At 46.3% G+C, this 20,645-nt stretch overlaps 1 protein-coding gene across 1 annotated transcript in view; it reads right to left on the reverse strand.

Annotated features, from left to right (window-relative positions):
- The window catches only part of si:ch211-267e7.3 (ADAMTS-like protein 2), a 115,378-nt gene that overhangs the window by 8,620 nt on the left and 86,113 nt on the right, over positions 1 to 20,645 (reverse strand). The window contains exons 21-23 of the mRNA XM_041207796.1: positions 14,760 to 14,973; positions 10,075 to 10,230; positions 5,386 to 5,556 (exon numbers count right to left, since the gene is read on the reverse strand). Coding sequence (XP_041063730.1) covers positions 5,386 to 5,556; positions 10,075 to 10,230; positions 14,760 to 14,973 — 541 coding nt within the window. The remainder of the gene's footprint in view (positions 1 to 5,385; positions 5,557 to 10,074; positions 10,231 to 14,759; positions 14,974 to 20,645) is intronic.

Genomic DNA, 20,645 nt, shown 5'->3' on the forward strand with positions numbered 1-20,645 from the left:
ATTACAGATAATTAATCAGTCCCCACCAACATCCTGCATCAGTGGGACTTGAGAGCAATGCCAGATTGCAGACAAACACTGATCCCCACCCCTCTCAACCTTCTAGCTAAAACTCTCCACCCCCAGGCATAAGACGAGTCTCCACATTAAAACAACATTGACAACTGCATCTGCTGCAGCCCAAACTCCCAAAGGCAGCAGAACATCAGAAACTTGGCCAACGTTATGAAATCCTACACAAAATTTACCTCCTGAAGGGCCAAGTGACCTTTCCCTGGAGTCAATTAGAGTCCAAACTGAGGCCCAAAGATTTTGTGAAAACTTTGGGCTGCTACTTAAGTCTGTTTGCAACAACCAATCACTTCCCTTCCTGCTCCCAGTCTGTCTTTCCTAGGGTCTCAGTCCAGAGCTTTCCTCTGTCAGGTCGCCACTCTTATTTTCCTCACCTGTTCACCTCCTGATTTACAGATACTACTGGAATGCTTTTTGTATCCTCTATAGTGAAGACAGAAGCAAAATATTTCTTCAATTTATCCGACATTTCCTTATTACCTACTATTAACTCTCCAATCTCACTCTCTGGAGGGCCAACACTCACTTTACTGACTCTTTTATTTTCTAAAATACCTGTAAAAACTCATGCTATCCATTTTTACATTTCTATCTAGCTTCCTCTTATACACTAATTTCTTACTCCTGATTAACATTTTAGTCATTCTCTGCTGTTCTTTATATCCTGACCATTTATCTGACCTGCCACTCATCTTTGAGCAGTTATATGCTTTTCCTTATGTTTGATGCTTTCCTCAAATTCCCTAGTTAACCATCGATGGTGGGTCCTCCCCTTAGAATTTTTCTTTGTAGTGGAAATATACTTATTCTGAAATATCCACTTTAATGTCAGCCACTGCTTCTCTTTTGATCTACCCCCTAGCCTAGTACCCCAGTTCGCTTGAGCTAGTTCAGCTTTCATCCCCACAAAGTTGCCCTTGTTTAAATTTAAAATACTAGTCTTAGACCCACTCTTATCCCTTTCAAACTGGATGTACAATCCAATCATATTGTGGTCGCTGCTACCTAGGGGTGCCTTCACTCTGAGGTCATTGTCATCGGATCCTTGGACACAGAGTGAGAGCAGGAATGGGGTCATGGAGGAGGGTTGCAGCAGAGGTTGGCAGGGGGCGTCGGTGGCAAAGAGCATACGAACAAGGAGCAGAGGCAGACCATTCAGCCGCTCAAGCCTGCTCCACTATTTATTGAGATCATGGCTGATCTGATAGTAACCTGAAACCTGCATCCCTTGCTTACCAAAACCCTATCCATCTCTGCCTGAAAATTATTCAAAGACTCCACTTCCACCACCTTTTCAGAGAGTTCCAAAGACTCATGACCTCTGAGTGAAAAAATTTCACCTCATCTGTTTTTTAAATGGGCGACCCCTTATTTTTAAACGGTGACCCTCTAGTTCTAGATTCTTGCACATGCGGAAACATCCTCTCCACATCCACCTTGTCACGACCCCGCAGAATCTTTAGTTTCAATCAAGTCGCCTCGTTCTCTTCTAAACTCCAACGGATACAAGTATAATCTGTCCAACCTTCTCTGAACTATTTCCAACACATTTATATCCTTCCTCAAAAAAGGTGACAAATACTGTACACAGTACTCCAAATGTGGTCTCACTAGTGCCTTGTACAACTGAAACAAAACCTCCCTACTTTTGTAATCAATTCCCCTCGCAATAAATGATAACGTTCTATTTGCTTTCCTAATTACCTGCTGTACCTGCATACTAGCCTTTTGAGATTCATGCTCTAGGACACCCAGATCCTTCTGCACCTCAGAGCTCCACAATCTCTCACCATTTAGATAATATGCTTCTCTTTTATTCTTCCTGCCAAAATGGACAATTTCACATTTTCCCACATTATCCTTCATCTGCCAGGTCTTTGCCCACTCACTTAACCTATCTATATTTGTTTTTGTTTCAGATTTCCAGCATCCGCAGTACTTTGCTTTTATATTTGTTTGTAGCCTCCTTAAATCCTCTTCACGACTTACTTTCCTACCTATCTTTGTGTCATCAGCAAATTTGGCAACCATCCCTTCATCAAAATCATTTATATAAATTGTAAACAGTTGATCCTGATCAACTGATCCCTGTGGCACGCCACTCGTTACATCTTGCTAACCTGAAAAAGACCATTTATGCATACTCTGCTTCCTATTAGTCAGCCAATCTTCAATTCATGCCAATATGTTAGCCCCTATACCATGAGCTTTTATTTTCCACCATAACCTTTGATGTGGCACTTTATCAAATACCTGCTGGAAATCAAAGTACAGTACATCCACCAGTTCCCCTTTATCCACAACACGTTACTTCTTCAAAGAATTCAAATAAGTTGGTTAAACATAATTTCCCTTTCACAAAACCATGTTGACTCTACCTGATGACCTTGAGCTTATCCAAGTGCCCTGCTATAACTCCTTTAATAATAGCTCCTAACATTTCCCTATGATAGATGTTAAGCTAACTTGCCTGTAGTTTCCCATTTTGTCTCCCTCCCTTTTTGAATAATGGAGTTACATTTGATACCTTCCAATCTAATGGGAGCTTCCCCGAAACTAGTGAGTTTTAGAGAATTAAAACCAATGCATCAACTATCTCACTAGGCACTTCTTTTAAGACCCGAGGATGAAGTCCATCAGGACCCAGACTCTTGTCAGCCCGCACCTCCAACAATTTACTCAGGACCACTTCTCTGGTGATTGTAATTTTCCTGACTTCCTTCTCCATTTCCTGGTTTATAGCTGCATCTGGGATGTTACTTACATCCTCTATAGTGAAAACTGATACAAAATACTTGTTCAATTCATCTTCTTGCTTTCCATCATCAATTCTCCAGGCTCATTTTCGGTAGGACCAATGTTCACTTTGTTAACTCTTGTCTTTTTAAAATATTTATAAAACCTCTTACTATCTGTTTTTATATTTCTGGCTAGCTTTCTCTCATACTCTAATTTTTTCCTCCTTATTAGTCTTTTAGTCATTCTTTGCTTTTCCTTATATTCTGCCCAATCTTCTGGCCTTCCATCTATCTTTGCACAATTATATGCTTTTTCTTTAAATGTGACACTATCTTTAACCTTTCTAGTTAACCACAGATGGTGTGCCTGTCCTTTGGAGTTTTTCTTACTCGTTGGAATGTATCTATTTTGTGCATTCTGAAATATCCCCTTAAGTAATAGCCACTGCATCTCTATTGACCTATCCCTTAAACTAACTTGTCAATTCACTTTAGCCAGTTCAGCTTTCATGCCTTCATAATTGCCCGTACTTAAGTTTAAAAACTTAGTCTCTGACCCACTCCTCTCTCCCTCAAACTGAGTGTAAAATTCAATCTTATTAGAGTCACTACTACCTAGGGGCACCTTCACTATGGGATCATTAATTACTCCCATCTCATTGCACAATACCAGGTCTAGTATAGCCTGCTCTCTGGTTGTTTCCAGAACATGCCGTTCTAAGAAACTATCCTGAAAACATCCGATGTACTCCTCATCTAGGCTATCTTTACCCATCTGACTTTTCCAGTCTATATGTAAATTAAAATCTCCCATGATTATCGCCTTGCCTCAGCAGCCTCCCCCACTTTCTCATTGCCAGATCCCTCGATCGGGCACAGATTGCCTATGAACAAGTGATCCTCCCAGGCATGCCACTGGCAAAACCAACAAGGTAGCAGTGCGGCCACTGAAAGGCAAGGGAAACCTGTGCGACACCCAATTATTACCTGAAGCATCTCTAAATTCCGGTGAGCTGAGGGAGCATTGCTGTCAATTGGCTCATTATTGAACCTAATTGAAATCTTGCCACAAACGAGCCAGATTCTCGCATCGGCCCTTTCCCGTCTCCGACTTAATCACAGGATGTTTTCCCACTTCCGGAAGACTGACATGCAGCCTCCACCGTAATTAAGCGGGCATGGCGGCCGTGCTTCCTGCTGGATTAAAATTCACCCTGGGAGTCTGAGAGAGGGCAGTGACAGACTGAGAGTGACAGGCTAGGGGCCTGAGAGAGCAGAGTGGCAGACTGGGAGCACGAGAGAAGGGAGTGACAGACTGGGAATCTGAGAGGACAGCGACAAGCTGGGAGTAACAGGCTGAGTATCTAAGAGAGGGCAGCAATAGGGTGAGAGTGACAGACAGAGTCCGAGAGAGAGTAGAGACAGACTGGGAGTGGCAGACAGTGGCCAAGATTTTATGACCCCACCGCAGCATCTCCCACCAGCGGATGCAGCGAGCCACTTAAACCTCCATCCAGTTCGACAGGACCGTGATATCCTGCCGGGCGAAAGGGGCCATAAAATCCAGGCCAGTGAGTCTGAGGGAGGACAGCGATGAGCTGAGAGTCCAAGAGAGGGCAGTGATAGACTGGGAACGACAGGGAGGAAGTAACAGATTCTGGGCCCAAGAGCAGAAACTGACAGAGTAGCTGAGGGTTGTCAACAAGGAGAGTAATCCGGATGTGGAATGTTGTCAGGGGGTAATCCGGATGTGGAATGTTGTCACGGGTAATCCGGATGTGGAATGTTGTCAGGGGGTAATCCGGATGTGGAATGTTGTCACGGGTAAACCGGATGTGGAATGTTGTCACGGGTAATCCGGATGTGGAATGTTGTCAGGGGTGATCTGGATGTGGAACGTTGTCGGGGGTAATCCGGATGTGGAACGTTGTCAGGGGGTAATCCGGATGTGGAATGTTGTCAGGGGGTAATCCGGATGTGGAATGTTGTCAGGGGGTAATCCGGATGTGGAATGTTGTCAGGGGGTAATCCGGATGTGGAATGCTGTCACGGGTAAACCGGATGTGGAATGTTGTCACGGGTAATCCGGATGTGGAATGTTGTCAGGGGTGATCTGGATGTGGAATGTTGTCAGAGCCATTGTTGATTTTGCGAAAGTCAAAATTCTCTGTTCTGATGGCTGAAATGTGTAGGGAAGGTGTGTGAGGAAAGTGCAGTGAATAACGTAACAGCACCAACCTATTAGCTAAGGAATATTTATTTTTCAAATGACAGAAACATATTAGCTGATCAGGCATCTCACTATAAGATGTGGGGTCCTGCAGTGCAGTAAATAGCTGCTACCTGTATCTCTACAACAACGGGCACTGTATTTTCAGATGTTGCTCTTTTACCACAGAAATGCCCTGTGCGAAATCTCTTTTTTTATGATGAGAAGCCTTGAATGCTCCCTGCATTATTTCTGTTCACCTCTTTTTTTAAGCAGACTTGAGGGTAGGCTGAAATTGGCTGCTAGCTCCAGTTCATCCGTTTGGCCCTTTTATTCCTGCAGAATATGTCTCACTCACTGTCATACCTGCTCCCACTCCTGCGACACCCAGTGGGGGGGACAGTCTTTATCTCCACAGGGATGCACTGCCAGGGGCTTCGTTGTCAAGTCGCACTGCAAGTCCGGTAACACCTTCCCGTCATTGTTCCTGCAAACCACATAGCGTGTCATCCGGCCCTCTCCACAGACTCCTGAGCACTTTAAACAGGAAAGGGAAAAATGTGGCTCAGAAATCAATCTAAACAGATAGCTTACCATTAACAACAACAACTTGCCAAGGCTTCTTTAAACACCACTTGACAAACTCAAAATCTCTATCAGTTGGATGGGCCAGGACAGCAGGCTTTCAGGTGCCTCAGGGCTTCCAAATCTCACACGCACACCCAACTAGGGTTGCCAACTGTCCAGGACTGGCCTGGAGTCTCCAGGAATTGAAGATCAATCTCCTGGACACTGCTGTGTGCAATGCTGAAGAAAAAACATCAGGACATTAAAAACAATTGTTTTTTTATGGGTCATTCTATTGGAACATTCCTCTTTACCAGACATAAAACTGTGGAAAATGCAGAAAAATGCTGTTTGGCTGACAGTCAAGCATCATCCAATTGGGCAATGAGTCTTTTTGTTTTCCAATTAGCAGAGGAAGGCAGTGAGTCAAACAATGGTTGTGTTGGCCGACTAATGGCTGGAGCATGGGAGAAACCTCCAGGAAAATATTTAGTCACAGTTGGCAACCCTACTCCCGACTTGGAAATATATTACCATTCCTTCATGGTTAATGGGAGACAAAAGTCCAGAACTCCCATTCTAACAGCAGTGTGGGAGCTCTTGCAACCATGGGCTACACAGCTTTAAGATGACCCACCACCTTCTCAAGGGCAACTAACGATGGGTAATCCAAGCCTGCCGGTGACACCAACATGCCAAGAATGAATACTGAATAAACTTACCTCACATTGAAAATGTCAGAAAGCACCTCACCTGTAAAAATAATGGACCCCAAGCTAATGATGGAGCTATTAAGGGGGGTGACCAAAAGCTCAGTCAAGGATTAAGGTTTTAAGGAGGACAGGGAAGTGAAGAGGCAGAATATGGAGCCAAAACCAATGGTGGGATGAAAGCGGAGTTGGGGGAAAGTACAAGAGGCTGCAGAGAGTGAAAGAGAGGAAGGAATTATGAAGCTGGAGGAAGTTGCAAAAAAAAGAGGGAAGAGGCCATGAAACCATTTCAACATGAAAGGATGAATACTTGAAACTTGAGGCACTGAAGGTACAAGATTAGAATGTAGATCAGGATGGGGGTCTGAAGAGGGTTCAGGACTTGTTATGGGAAGGGATGGACAGCAGAATTTTCAATGCTAGAAGTTGTTGGCAAGCGGAAGATGGGAGGTCAGCCAGGAGAGAATTGCAGTAATTGAGTCTGGAGGTGACAAAGACACAAAGGGTGAGGTATCATCAGCGATTAAGCTGAGGTTGTGGTTATAAGAGGATGTTGTTAGAGATGAAGATGAGTGGTCTTTGTGATGGAAGTGGTATGTCAGTGTGGGGAGGGTGTGTCTCCATGTGTTAATGACAGCGTGAGGCATGTGTGTTCCCGTGTGTTGATGTCAGTGTGGGGCGTGTGTCCATGTGTTGATGTCAGTGTGGGGCGTGTGTCCATGTGTTGATGTCAGCGTGGGATGTGTGTCCATGTGTTAATGTCAGCGTGGGGTGTGTGTCCCCGTATGTTCATGTCAGCATGGGGCGTGTGTCCATGTGTTAATGTCAGCGTGGGGCGTGTGTCCATATGTTGATGTCAGCGTGGGGCGTGTGTCCCCGTGTTGATGTCAGCGTGGGACGTGTGTCCCCCTGTGTTGATGTCAGCGTGGGGCGTGTGTCCCCCTGTGTTAATGTCAGCGTGGGGCGTGTGTCCATGTGCTAATGTCAGTGTGGGGCGTGACCCCCTCCCGTGCTAATGTCAGCATGGGGCGTGTGTCCATGTATTAATGTCAGCGTGTGGCGTGAACCCCTCCCATTGCTAATGTCAGCGTGAGGTGTGTGTCCATGTGTTAATGTTAGTGTGGGGCATGTGTCCATGTGTTGAAGTCAGTGTGGGGCGTGTGTCCACGTGTTGAAGTCAGTGTGGGGCGTGTGTCCATGTATTAATGTCAGCGTGTGGCGTGAACCCCTCCCATTGCTAATGTCAGCGTGAGGTGTGTGTCCATGTGTTAATGTTAGTGTGGGGCATGTGTCCATGTGTTGAAGTCAGTGTGGGGCGTGTGTCCATGTGTTGAAGTCAGTGTGGGGCGTGTGTCCATGTGTTGATGTCAGTGTGGGGCGTGTGTCTATGTGTTGATGTCAGTGTGGGGCGTGTGTCCATGTGTTGAAGTCAGTGTGGGGCGTGTGTCTATGTGTTGAAGTCAGTGTGGGGCGTGTGTCCATGTGTTGATGTCAGTGTGGGGCGTGTGTCCATGTGTTGATGTCAGTGTGAGGCGTGTGTCCATGTGTTAATGTCAGTGTGGGGCGTGTGTCCATGTGTTAATGTCAGTGTGGGGCGTGTGTCCATGTGTTAATGTCAGTGTGGGGCGTGTGTCCATGTGTTAATGTCAGTGTGAGGTGTGTGTCCATGTGTTGATGTCAGCGTGGGGCGTGTGTCCATGTGTTGATGTCAGTGTGGGGCGTGTGTCCATGTGTTGATGTCAGCGTGGGGCGTGTGTCCATGTGTTGATGTCAGCGTGGGGCGTGTGTCCATGTGTTGATGTCAGCGTGGGGCGTGTGTCCCCCTGTGTTGATGTCAGCGTGGGGCGTGTGTTCCCCTGTGTTGATGTCAGCGTGGGGCGTGTGTCCATGTGTTGATGTCAGCGTGGGGCGTGTGTCCATGTGTTAATGTCAGCGTGGGGCGTGTGTCCATGTGTTAATGTCAGCGTGGGGCGTGTGTCCATGTGTTAATGTCAGTGTGGGGCGTGTGTCCCCCTGTGTTGCTGTCAGCGTGGGGCGTGTCCCCCTGTGTTGATGTCAGCGTGGGGCGTGTGTCCCCGTGTTGATGTCAGCGTGGGGCGTGTGTCCCTCTGTGTTGATGTCAGCGTGGGGCGTGTGTCCCCCTGTGTTGATGTCAGCGTGGGGCGTGTGTCCATGTGTTAATGTCAGTGTGGGGCGTGTGTCCATGTGTTAATGTCAGTGTGGGGCGTGTGTCCATGTGTATTGCGTGGGGTGTGTGTCCATGTGTTAATGTCAGTTTGGGGCCTGTGTTCATGTGTTAATGTCAGCGTGGGGCGTGTGTCCATGTGTTAATGTCAGTGTGGGGCATGACCCCCTCCCATGCTAATGTCAGCGTGAGATGTGTGTCCATGTGTTAATGTCAGCTTCAGGCGTGTTTCCCCGTATTAATGTCAGTGTGGGGCGTGACCCCCTCCCGTGCTAATGTCAGCATGGGGCGTGTGTCCATGTATTAATGTCAGCGTGTGGCGTGAACCCCTCCCATTGCTAATGTCAGCGTGAGGTGTGTGTCCATGTGTTAATGTTAGTGTGGGGCATGTGTCCATGTGTTGAAGTCAGTGTGGGGCGTGTGTCCATGTATTAATGTCAGCGTGTGGCGTGAACCCCTCCCATTGCTAATGTCAGCGTGAGGTGTGTGTCCATGTGTTAATGTTAGTGTGGGGCATGTGTCCATGTGTTGAAGTCAGTGTGGGGCGTGTGTCCATGTGTTGAAGTCAGTGTGGGGCGTGTGTCCATGTGTTGATGTCAGTGTGGGGCGTGTGTCTATGTGTTGATGTCAGTGTGGGGCGTGTGTCCATGTGTTGAAGTCAGTGTGGGGCGTGTGTCCATGTGTTGAAGTCAGTGTGGGGCGTGTGTCCATGTGTTGATGTCAGTGTGGGGCGTGTGTCCATGTGTTAATGTCAGTGTGGGGCGTGTGTCCATGTGTTAATGTCAGTGTGGGGCGTGTGTCCATGTGTTAATGTCAGTGTGGGGCGTGTGTCCATGTGTTAATGTCAGTGTGAGGTGTGTGTCCATGTGTTGATGTCAGCGTGGGGCGTGTGTCCATGTGTTGATGTCAGTGTGGGGCGTGTGTCCATGTGTTGATGTCAGCGCGGGGCGTGTGTCCAAGTGTTGATGTCAGCGTGGGGCGTGTGTCCATGTGTTGATGTCAGCGTGGGGCGTGTGTCCCCCTGTGTTGATGTCAGCGTGGGGCGTGTGTTCCCCTGTGTTGATAGTGTTGATGTCAGCGTGGGGCATGTGTCCATGTGTTGATGTCAGCGTGGGGCGTGTGTCCACGTGTTAATGTCAGTGTGAGGCGTGACCCCCTCCCGTGCTAATGTCAGCGTGGGGTGTGTGTCCATGTGTTAATGTCAGTTTGGGGCCTGTGTTCATGTGTTAATGTCAGCGTGGGGCGTGTGTCCATGTGTTAATGTCAGTGTGGGGCATGACCCCCTCCCATGCTAATGTCAGCGTGAGATGTGTGTCCATGTGTTAATGTCAGCTTCAGGCGTGTTTCCCCGTATTAATGTCAGTGTGGGGCGTGTGTCCATGTGTTAATGTCAGTGTCGGGTCTGTCCCCGCCCCCCCGTGCTAATGTCAGTGTGGGGCACGTATCCCTGTGTTCATGTAAGTGTGGGGTGTGTGCACCTATATTAAGTAGTCTGTGATGATGGTCTATCTTATAGGTTGGCAATCAGGATAGAAGAACAATCTTGGGGTTCCTCGGGAAATGTTAGATCAGTAACATGAGTGCAGCACTTACTGGTCCCCAGTCTGATGCAGTCCAGCGTCGGTCACATGGAGGACCCATGCAATCCTTCTTGTTGCTTGGCTTGGTGTACTCATCACAAAGGCGAGGTTCCACCGAGCAGCGAACATCACGTCTCATGATACCCCTTGTGCCACACCGGGCAGAACACTAAGTGCAAAAGAATGTTACTAGCTGGGTGGGTTCCACACTGAGATTGCATCCAACTGTCACTAGCTGGGAATCTTCAAACATTTTCAGGATTGAGCCCTGCATAAATATAAAGACCCTTTAACCAATAAAATGTTGAATTTAAGGAGCATTACATTAGAACATAGAAGCAGGAGCAGTAAATTCAGCCTTTCAAAGTGTTCTGCCATTCACTTACACCATCATTGATCTGTACTTGAAATCCCCTTGCCTGTTTTTGCTCCATTTCCCTGCAAATCCTCACCTAATAAAATCTATTTGTCTCAGTCTGGAAATCTCATAGAATTACATAGGATATACAGCACAGAACCAGGCCATTTCCCAACCGGACATTGCTGGTGTTAATGCCTCCTCTCATCTAAATCTACCATCTATTAAATTTCAATGTAATTCCAATTGCCCCGGAATTCACAGCTTTTTGGGGGACAGAGCTCCAGATTATCATGACTGTGTGTGAGAAACTAGGGATGGGCAATAAATGCTGGCCCAGCCAGTGAAGCCCACATCCCGTGAATGAAAAATAAGTGCTTCTTGACATCACTTCTGAATGACCAAGAAGTAATTTAAGAAGATTATTCCTCCGGTACTCGATTACTCCAGCAGAGAAAATAGTTTCTCTGCATTTACCCTATCAAATCCCTTTATTAATCTAGATCACCTCTCAGTGTTCTATAATTCAAGGGAATACAAACCACATTGCCCTCAATTTAATTCTGAGCCCTGGTATAATGCAGTGCAACTCCTCCAAGGTCAATATATTCTTCTTGAAGCACATAAACGAATGCAGTGCTCCAGGGCTCTGTACAGCAGTGACATATGATCTTCCCCTTTGTATTCCAACCCACCATGCCTTAATTCCATCATTCCATTTACCTTTCTGATTATTGATTGTACCTGTCTACTAACTTTTACCTCTAAAAGAGAGATACCCACGCACTGCCTTGCATCTCTCATTCTTCCCTTTGTCTCCAATGCTTTGCATTGTTTGCAGTCACTCACAGGCAGTCTGAGTGCTGACATTTTGTGCAGAATCCCCTGGTTAATAGTATCAGAAACTGGAGGAAAGGGCTGCAAGCAGCATTCCTGATTCAAAGCAGGAAATAGACTTCAATCAGGGGGATTCACACCTGGGCTGTCACTGCTTTCCTGGCTGGTGATTGGTGTGTGAGCATTCAAGAGCCCTAAGAAAGGTTAACGGTAACTGAAAATGGAGGAAGGAGATTATTATCTCAAAAACTCCACAGTAAAATACATCTTCGGCTCGCTGCCTTTTAACAAAATAACTTCCTCCCTCAAGGGCACAGAGAGCGAATGCGGTCTGCTGTGTGCAACTGAGGAGGAAGGTCAAAGGTTAAATTCCCTGGTCTGAATAGTCCTAATTATTGGTGGGGGGTGGGTACTCAGGAACCCACATCAAGGAAAGGGGGAATTCACCCTGCAAAACTGTGTCTAGGTGAGTGCATTGGATGGCAGAGGATTAAGCTGAACTGCATGTTCGCAACTACCATTAGCCTCCAACACTCATTGTTAGCATACACATATGTTGGACAGGAAAAGACCAATTATCCCATCAGCCTGTCCCATAAGGTTGTTAATTTGCCAGATCTTTCTTTCCTCCTGACTGGCCTGAGTTTTCATCCCAGGACTTTACATGGCTCCTGGTCAAATGCGGAATGTACATATTGTGCTGTACAAGGTATAACAAACGCGTGGGACAGTCTTGATGGACCTGTCATTTTTCATCCATTCGCATGGTCCATTAGACATGGATATGGACCACCTCTGATCACGGAGAGCCACGTTATCTCCCAGGAAAGGCAAAAAGTGAGAACAGATAAAAATCCCCAGGCTAATTAGGGGGAAGGAGGAAATCTGTAATAATTCCTCTATGACCTCTTTAAGCAATCAGAAATATTCCAAGAGATTCATTAGCTGGTGAGCAATGGCTACACACAGACCATGTACGTAGAATCATAAGCTCCAGCATGAAAAGGGAATGGGGACAGGGAAAATGACACAAAGCAACATTGAACCCATGGATCGATTTGGAGTTTGGACAGAGAAAACATTAGAAACCTCCCTGCCTATCTGAAACAGACAGATACAGTCTCAGTGACACCACTGGGCTGGCATCAGCTCCCTGAAGTCAGGAATGTTGTTGTGTAACGTTGCCTTATAGAGGCATTCAACTGCCAGTCTTCAACACAAATCATATCTCTAGTTTTTCTCCTGGCATAGTAATCAGGGTGGAACAAATAAAATTATAAGTAGTTTAGCAATCGTAGAGTAGAAAGCCATTTGACTCATTGTTCCTATACTGACTCTTTGAAAGAACATGTAACTAATCTCACTAGTCTCCCATTCTTTCTCCATTGCTCTGTAATTGGTTGTTTATGCAGTACTGCATTAATGTAACCGTTCATGTACTCACCCACTCACCCACCCAGTTGAAGTAATCAAGCAGGTTGTAGTAATCCAACTGGTTTACAAATGTCCTTTAGAGAAGAAAACCCATTGCCCTTATCCTGTCTGGTCTATATCAGATTCTGGTCCCCACACCAACATTGTCAACTCTGAAGTGGCCTGGTGAGCATATCAGTTACATCAAGAAGGTAGCCCACCACCTCCTTAGTGCAACTGGGGATAAAAATCATAGAATCATTTTTTTTAATCCTTTAATGGGATGTGGGCATCGCTGGGAAGGCTGATGCCCATCCCCAATTGCCCTTGAACTGAGTGGCTTGCTAGGCCATTGCAGCAGGCAGTTAAGAGTCAACCAGGTAAGGACAGCAGATTTCCTTCCCGAAAGGACATTAGTGAACCAGGTAGGTTTTTATAATAATCAACGATAGTTTCATGGTCACCATTGCTGATACTAGCTTTACATTTCAGATTTATTAATTGAATTCAAATTCCACCAGCTGCCATGATGGGATTTGAACCCGTGTCCCCAGAGCATTAGCCTGGGTCTCTGGATTACTAGTCCAGTGACATTACCACTATGCCAACATCTCCCCGCTTTACGGCACAAGAGGCGGTGATTTGGTCCATCAACTCTATGCCGGCTTTCCTTGGAGCAATCCAGTTAGTCCCATTCCTTCACTCTATCCCCATAGCCCTGCAGGTTTACTTCCTTCAAGTGCCCATCCAGTTTCCTTTTGAAATCATTGATCAGCCTTGCTTCCAGAGCTCCCCTCCTCAGCAGCAGGCTCCAGCGTTCTTACAACTTGCTGCGTAAAAAACTTCATCCTCACATTCCCCCCTGTATCTCTTGCCCAAAACATTAAGGCTGTGTCCCCTAGGTTTTGTACCAAAACATTAAATCTGTGTCCCCTAGGCTTTGTACCATCAGCTAATGGGAATAGTTTTCCCCTATTTACCTTATCTAAACCTGTCATAATCTTGTACACATCTATCAAATCTCCCCTCAGTTTCCCTTGCTTCAAGGAGAACAACATCAGCCTCTCCAACTGCACCTTGGAGCTAAACTTCCTCATCCCTGGAACCATCCTGGTAAATCTCCTCTGTACCCTCTCAAGGACCCTCCCCTCCTTCCTGAAGTGTGGTGACCAGAATTGAGCAGAATAATCTAGTTGTGGCTAAACCAAAGCTTTATAAAGGTTTAGCATAGCTTCCCTGCTTTTATACTCAATGTTTATACTAATGAAGCCCAACATCTCATATGCTCTCCTAACTGCTCTCAATACGTCCTTCCATCTTCAAAGATGTATGCATATGAATCCCCAGATTCCTCTGTCCCTGCACACTCTTTACAACTGTGCCATTAAATATATATTACCAATAAATGAATAGGCAATAAATGTCAGAATGTCAGTTTTGTCGGTGATGCCATGTTCACTAATTAATATTTAATATTCTCGATTATCGCTAAAAAAAGACGTCAAAGCTTTTCGTCCTGCATTCATCAGGACATTCACAAGAATACCAAATATAAAGGGAACACCAAATCTCTGGTTCATTCCCCAGGGCAATGCCCTGACCAATCAGAGCCAATCTGCCTGGTTTGAATTTAAACAAAGCTTGGCAATTAACTGTCAGTTGTCAGTTAACTGGTGCATTCTCTATGGCAACGCCTCTACAAATCAGAGTCCACTTGCCAACCAATCAGCACTCTCTTCTCATGAAGTATAAATTGTTGTTCCCTTTACAAATGTATTCTTGTGCATCTGAGTGCAAGATGAAAGGCTTTGATATGTGTCTATTTTCAGTGATACAGACAGTTATTTAATATTCTCATAGAGCTACAAGTTCCTTTGTTCACCAACTTTAACAAGGCAGGGGAGAATAGCATGTATTTATATGGAGTGTTTTAAGTTTAAAATGTTCCACGGTGTCTCTCAATGTACTGGATGAATATTAAGCAGGGAAGACTACCCCACTTTTATTACAATTAGGGAACAGAAGACAACAAGTCCCTAATGTCCTCTTGTGGATACTGAACCCTCAATGCTGAAACAAAGCTGCATTACCTCCGACCATTCTGACACTTCCCACTGCGGCCCGCACCCCTTGTTTTTGCAGAGTTTGCGCTCCACAGGCCTGGTCAGCTCAGCCGCTTCGCACAATTCATCATAAACAGAGCTGTCAAAACCAGGGGCAATCATTTTCCAACACCGCACCGTCCTGAATTGATAGCCTTCCCCGCAGGTCCGGGAACACTCACTCCACCTGCTGGTCTCCCACCTGTATAACAGCCAGAGAAATAAACATCCAGAGTGAGAGCAATACTGGGGAAAGGGGAGTATGGCCTGAATTTCGCTTTTGGCGGGTGCACGCAATAAGCCGGCTCGGGAGCAGTCAGGAAACGGGCCCCCAACCCCAATCAGTCCCCGGCCACGATTTCACGCTGCCTGGGCCATTTAACAGCCAGCCAGTGTGAAACGCGCGCCGAAACGCTCAGCGCTGGCGGGGCAGGGGGAGGAAGAGGGCAGGCGATGATGTCACTGCGGGGGGGGGGGGGGGGGGGGGAGAGAGAGAGAGAGAGAGAGAGGGGGTTTGAGCGCTGCGAGAAAGCCCCCTGAAGGCAGACAGCTGCCTCTGGGAGCTGCAGGCCCGATAAAGCTAAAATAAAGGTTTAAAAAGCTGCAAAAAAAAAAATGTCCATGCATCATAATCAATCGTCTGAAAACATAGCTGATGAAAATGCTGTCCACTGAAATTTCTTTTTATTTTATTTAATAACGGAAATTTGACACTGCCTTGGATGAGGTTTGATGAAAAATGTAAAGGCCGCCTGGCCAATTCGCCCGTCCACCGACCGTAAGGTTGGACGGGCCACGAAAAATCAGAGACAATTGCGCCGTTAACGGACTTAATTGCCCTCTTAATCGTTGGCAGGCGGACTTCCGACTTTGGCGCGCCTCCACCGAGCGAAATACTGCGCAAGTGCACGACGACGTTGGGACACTCGCCCAACTTCCTCTCACACGATTTTCTGCCCAAACGGGTCAGCCGCGCCCTGTGTGGTGCAGATCAGCCATGACCTAACTGAATGGCGGAACAAGCTTGAGGGGTTGAATTACCCCCTCCTGTTCCTAAAATTCAAGTGCAAAAAAAAAAATGGCCATTCAGCCCATCAAAGTTATTCTGTCCAATCCCTCAACTCTTGCATCACGGAACTCAACATTATCTGGAGCAATCCCAATGGGGTTATCTCCACTATTCCAAATATTGAATCAGTCTCATCTTCATTAAACCATAGTTAATTAAATATATAAAACAAGGTTAGATAGAGATGGCAGTGAACGAGGTGGGCTGTGTCTGAAATGTCTGAGTTAGCGGAGAGCAGTGTGATCCCAAGTAGGAAGAGTCCGCAACTCAAGAAATTTCAGCTCAGAGCTGGAGACCGAGGTGCAGGATGCACTGTGGGTGTTCCTACACCACATGGACTGCAGCGGCTCAAGGAAGCAGCTCACCATCTTCTGAAGGGCAATTAGGGATGGCCAGCCATGCCACCATCCCATGAATTAGTTAAAAATGGACATTGCAGGGCATCGGGAGGGAGAATGTTATCTAGACATTTTGATCCAGGAGGCAGTCATACCCTTCGGATTAGGTAATGGTTTCGATCTGGTTAGTGGTCAGGGACAGGAGGATTTGGCTGAGACTCAGGCAGGGAAAAGAACCACAGATGTGGTGGCAGAGCAGCCTCAGCCTTTGCTGGTGAGCAACAGGTACTTGTGAATAGTCTGGATGAGACCATTGAAATGGGACAGTGAAAAGGAATCGGGCAATAGTAGGGGACAGTACAGTTGGGTGGATAGATGCTGCTCTCTGAAGTCACCACCCAGAGTCCCAAAGGCCCACAAATGTAACTCAGGCACTGACTGAGGGAGGGTAAAACTGGAACATCACGTGTCTGAGCCGGGTAGGCGAGTGCTGGCTTCAAATTTCACTGTATTTCTGCTGCTGTCTACCTGTGGTACTGCAGGCTAAGGACTCTGCTTCACTGGCACTGGCAACTAGGCCAAATGGGGGGTGGTGGGGGGAGAAAAGAGGAGAGGAGCTGATGAGCAAGAACTTGTGGGACGGGGGTTTGAAGGGTGGGGAAAGTGTGTCAGGTCTGGTTTGGTCAAGCCAGGCCTGCGAGAGGTTGGGGCAGTGGGGGGGGGGTGGTGTTGGTGGTGGTGGTGGAGGAGTGTGTGATGGGGGGGGGGGTGCCTCCGGGGATTGGGAGAGTGGGTGTCGGGCCACTAGGAGGTGGGCCGGGCTACAGGGTCCGGTCGGTGTCAGGCCTTGGGGAGGGGGTGGGGAAGAGGGCCTACGTTGGGGGGCGTGGCCTCAGGCACAGGTTGGGGGGCGAGGGTGTCGGGTGTTGGGTCTCAGGAGGGGGGTCGGGCTCATGGGAGGAGGAGTCAGGCTTCGAAAGGGGATGAGAGAGGAGGGTGTCAGACTTCAGAGGGGTTGAGGGGGAAGAGAAGGAGTCAGGCCTCAAGAGTGGGGTTGTGCCCTAGAGTGCTCGGGCCTTGGAAGCGGGGTCTCAGGAGCACACAGGTAGGGTGGGGATGGTTGTCAGGCCTTGGAGGGAGGGGGTTTGGGACTCAGGTCGGGTCCAGTCGGGCCTGGGGGGCATCGGGATGAGAATTGGCCTGCCAGGGGTGGAGTGGTGGGAGTGTCTCATGCAGGTGTGGGGAATCCCATGGGAGGGGTAATGGGAGACTCCCAGGGGATCAGGGGTGGAGGAAGAGTCCCAAAGGTGATAGTCAGGTTGGGGGGGGGGGGGCGGGGTGGTGGAGGCATGGGGATATGGGGGAGACCCATGGGAGGGGCGGGGGTGCTGGGGAAGTCAGGAGTGAGGTGGGATAGACTTGTGGAGGTTCCGGTGGGGCTGAGTGTCCTGTGTGAGGGCTGTCTCCTGGAGGGTTGGGTGGGGGGGGTGCGGTCAGCATCTGTATAAGTTACCCAGAAGTTAGAAAAGGCTTTAATTCTTCTAACTTTTTCTTGGTAACTATTGATATAATAGTCGGAACCATCCAAAGTTTGCAATTTAAAATCACATTTTCAGATGGCTCCCACTGCATGTCAATTGCCCAGAGGAAGTTTGCACTTCTGGGAACATCCAAAGGGAGTTTCCCAGCACATCTTTGGGATGCCCACCCAATCAGACAGTGAGGAGCTCGGAAGTAAAGGCCCTTTATCATATTTATAAGATGTATTATTATATGTTGATCTACAGCACGCAAACTTTAATAGTTATATTATGCTGTCTTATTGCTGTTTTGTTTTGGCTGGCATCTGGGGTCACTTTAATTACTCAGGTGTTAAAATGGGGTCACATTGTATAGATTGGGAAGCACTGATTTAGTAGCTATTAGCAATATGACTGCAGGTAAGCAATGGCAAACATTTAAGAAATTATCCATAATTCTCAACAAATGTGCATTCCTTTGAGGAATAAAAGCTCCACTGGAAAAATGGTCCAGCCATGACTAACTAGTGAAGTTAAGAACAGGATTAGGTTAAAAGAAGAGGCTTAAAAATGTCGTCTAAGGGAATAATAAAACCAAGGATTGGCAGAGTTTTTAAAAACCAGCAAGCAATCACCAAGAAAGTGATGGAAGAGGGAGAAAATTGAAAATGAGAGTAAGCTAGCAAGAAATAAAAGATCAGATTGTAAGAACTTTTGCAAGTTTTTCTTTAAGAAGAGATTTGTGAAAGTAAATGTGCGTCCCTTACAGGAGAGCTAGGAGAAGTTGCAATTAGGAATAAGGAAATAGCACTGAGGCGAACCAATATTTTGTGCCTGTCATCACAGCAAAAGACACATAACAGATATTGTGGTGAAATCAAGGGTCTAATGAGAGTGTGGAACTTAAAGTAATTAATAATAGTCAAGAAAAAGTACTAGAGAAATTAATGAGGCTAAAAGCCAAAATTTCACTGGGGCCTGATGGTTTACACCCATCGTGGTGGGAGCAGGTCCGGAAAATGCAGCAAGCCATTCAAAAGTCCACTGACTTCGGCAGGATGGGAAAATCCCGCCAGCGGGAGGGGCCGTAAAATTCTGTCCCATGGTTTTAAAAGATGCAGTTGCAGAGATAGTAGATGCATTGGTTTTAATCTTCTGGAATTACCCAGATTCCAGGACAGTCCTCATGGACTGGATTGTAACAAATGTAAGTCACTGTTCAAAATAGGAAAAAAGAGATAACAGGAAACTATTGCCAGGATTTTCCAGCCCCGTCATGGTGGGACCCGCCATGGGAGATTCAGCAGTCCAGCCAAAAGTCCATCAACTTCCGGCAGGACCAGACGATCCAAGCGGCAGGTAGGGCTGCAAAATCCCACCCTATAAGCCAGTTAGCCTGACAGAGATAGTAGGGAAAATGCTAGAGCCTATTATTAAGGATGTGGTATCAGGGCACTTAAAAATTACAGTGTGATTAGGCAAAACCATCATAGCTTTATGAAAGGTAAATTGTGTTTGACAAATCTTTTACACATTTTTGAGATGAGTATCTAACAGGCTAGATAAGGGGGAACTTGTCTAGTATACTTGGATTTGAAAAAGGTGCCATACAAGAGTTTGCCATCAAGGTTGGGACTCATAGGATTGGGAGGTGTAGAGTATTAACATGGATTGAAGATGGGTTAATGGACAGAAAACAGAGTAGCAATACAAGGATCATTTTCAAGAGTGTAGGATGTAACAAGTGGGATTCTGCAAGGATCAATTTTTGAACCTAAACCATTTATAATTTATATCAATGGCTAAGATAAGGGGGCAGAGTGTAATATATCTAAGTTTTCTGATGATAGAGGCTAAGTGGGAAAGTAAGCTGTGAGGAGGACACAAAGAGGCTGTAAAGGGACATAGGTAGGTTATGTGAATGGGCAAGGAAGTGGCAGATGGAGTATAATGTGGGCAAGTGTGAAATTATCTGTTTTGATAGGAAGAATGGAAAAGAATTTTTTTTTAAATGATGAGACACTAATAAATGTTAGTAATCAGGGATTTAGGGGTCCTTGTACATGAATCATAAAGTTAGCATGTAGATTCAGCAAGCAATTAGGAAGGCAAGTATTATGTTCAACTTTATTCCAAAGGGTCTGGGGTATAACTGTAAGGAAATCTTGCTGTAATTATATAGGGAAACAGTTTACAGTTTGATCGCCTTACTTAAGCAAGGATGTACTTGCCTTAGATGGGGTGCAACAAGACTCTCTAGATTCGTTTCTGGGATGCAAGGGATATCCCACGGGGAGAGACTGAGTAGAATGGGTCTATATTTTCTGAGTTCTGATGAAAGGTCATTGACCTGAAATGTTAACTCTGCTTCTCTCTCCACAGATGCTGCCTAACTGCTGGATATTTCCAAGGTTTTCTGTTTAATTTCACATTTCCAGCATCCACGGTACTTTGTTTTACTACCTTCTTTGGAGTTTAAAAGAGCAAGAGGTGATATTGAAGCTTGTAAAATTCTTAATGGCTCGAAAGGATAGATAGACACCTAGGCCGTTTCCTCCGGCTGGCGAGCCTATGCCAAGAGGTCATCGTCTCAGGATAACAAGTCGGCCGCTTAGGGCTGAGAAGAGAATTTTTTTTAACTCAGAAGGTAGTGAATTTTTGGAATTTTCTATCCCAGAGCCTGTGGATGCTTAGTTGATGACGATATTCAGGACTGAGATTGATAGATTTTCAGGAAATCATGGAATATGGGAATAAAACAGGAAGGTAGAGTTGATCTGGATATTCAGATCTTATTGATTGGCAGAGCAGGCTTGATGGGCCATGCGGCCTACTCCTGCTCTTATTTCTTACGTTCTTATATAAGCAAGTGCAGGTTTCAAACCAGTGGACCTCACAGGGGGACTGTACCTTTAAACACAACATCTACATCACATTTGAAAAGCCA

This window comes from Carcharodon carcharias, chromosome 16 (genome assembly GCF_017639515.1).
Source record: "Carcharodon carcharias isolate sCarCar2 chromosome 16, sCarCar2.pri, whole genome shotgun sequence".
NCBI lineage: Eukaryota > Metazoa > Chordata > Chondrichthyes > Lamniformes > Lamnidae > Carcharodon > Carcharodon carcharias.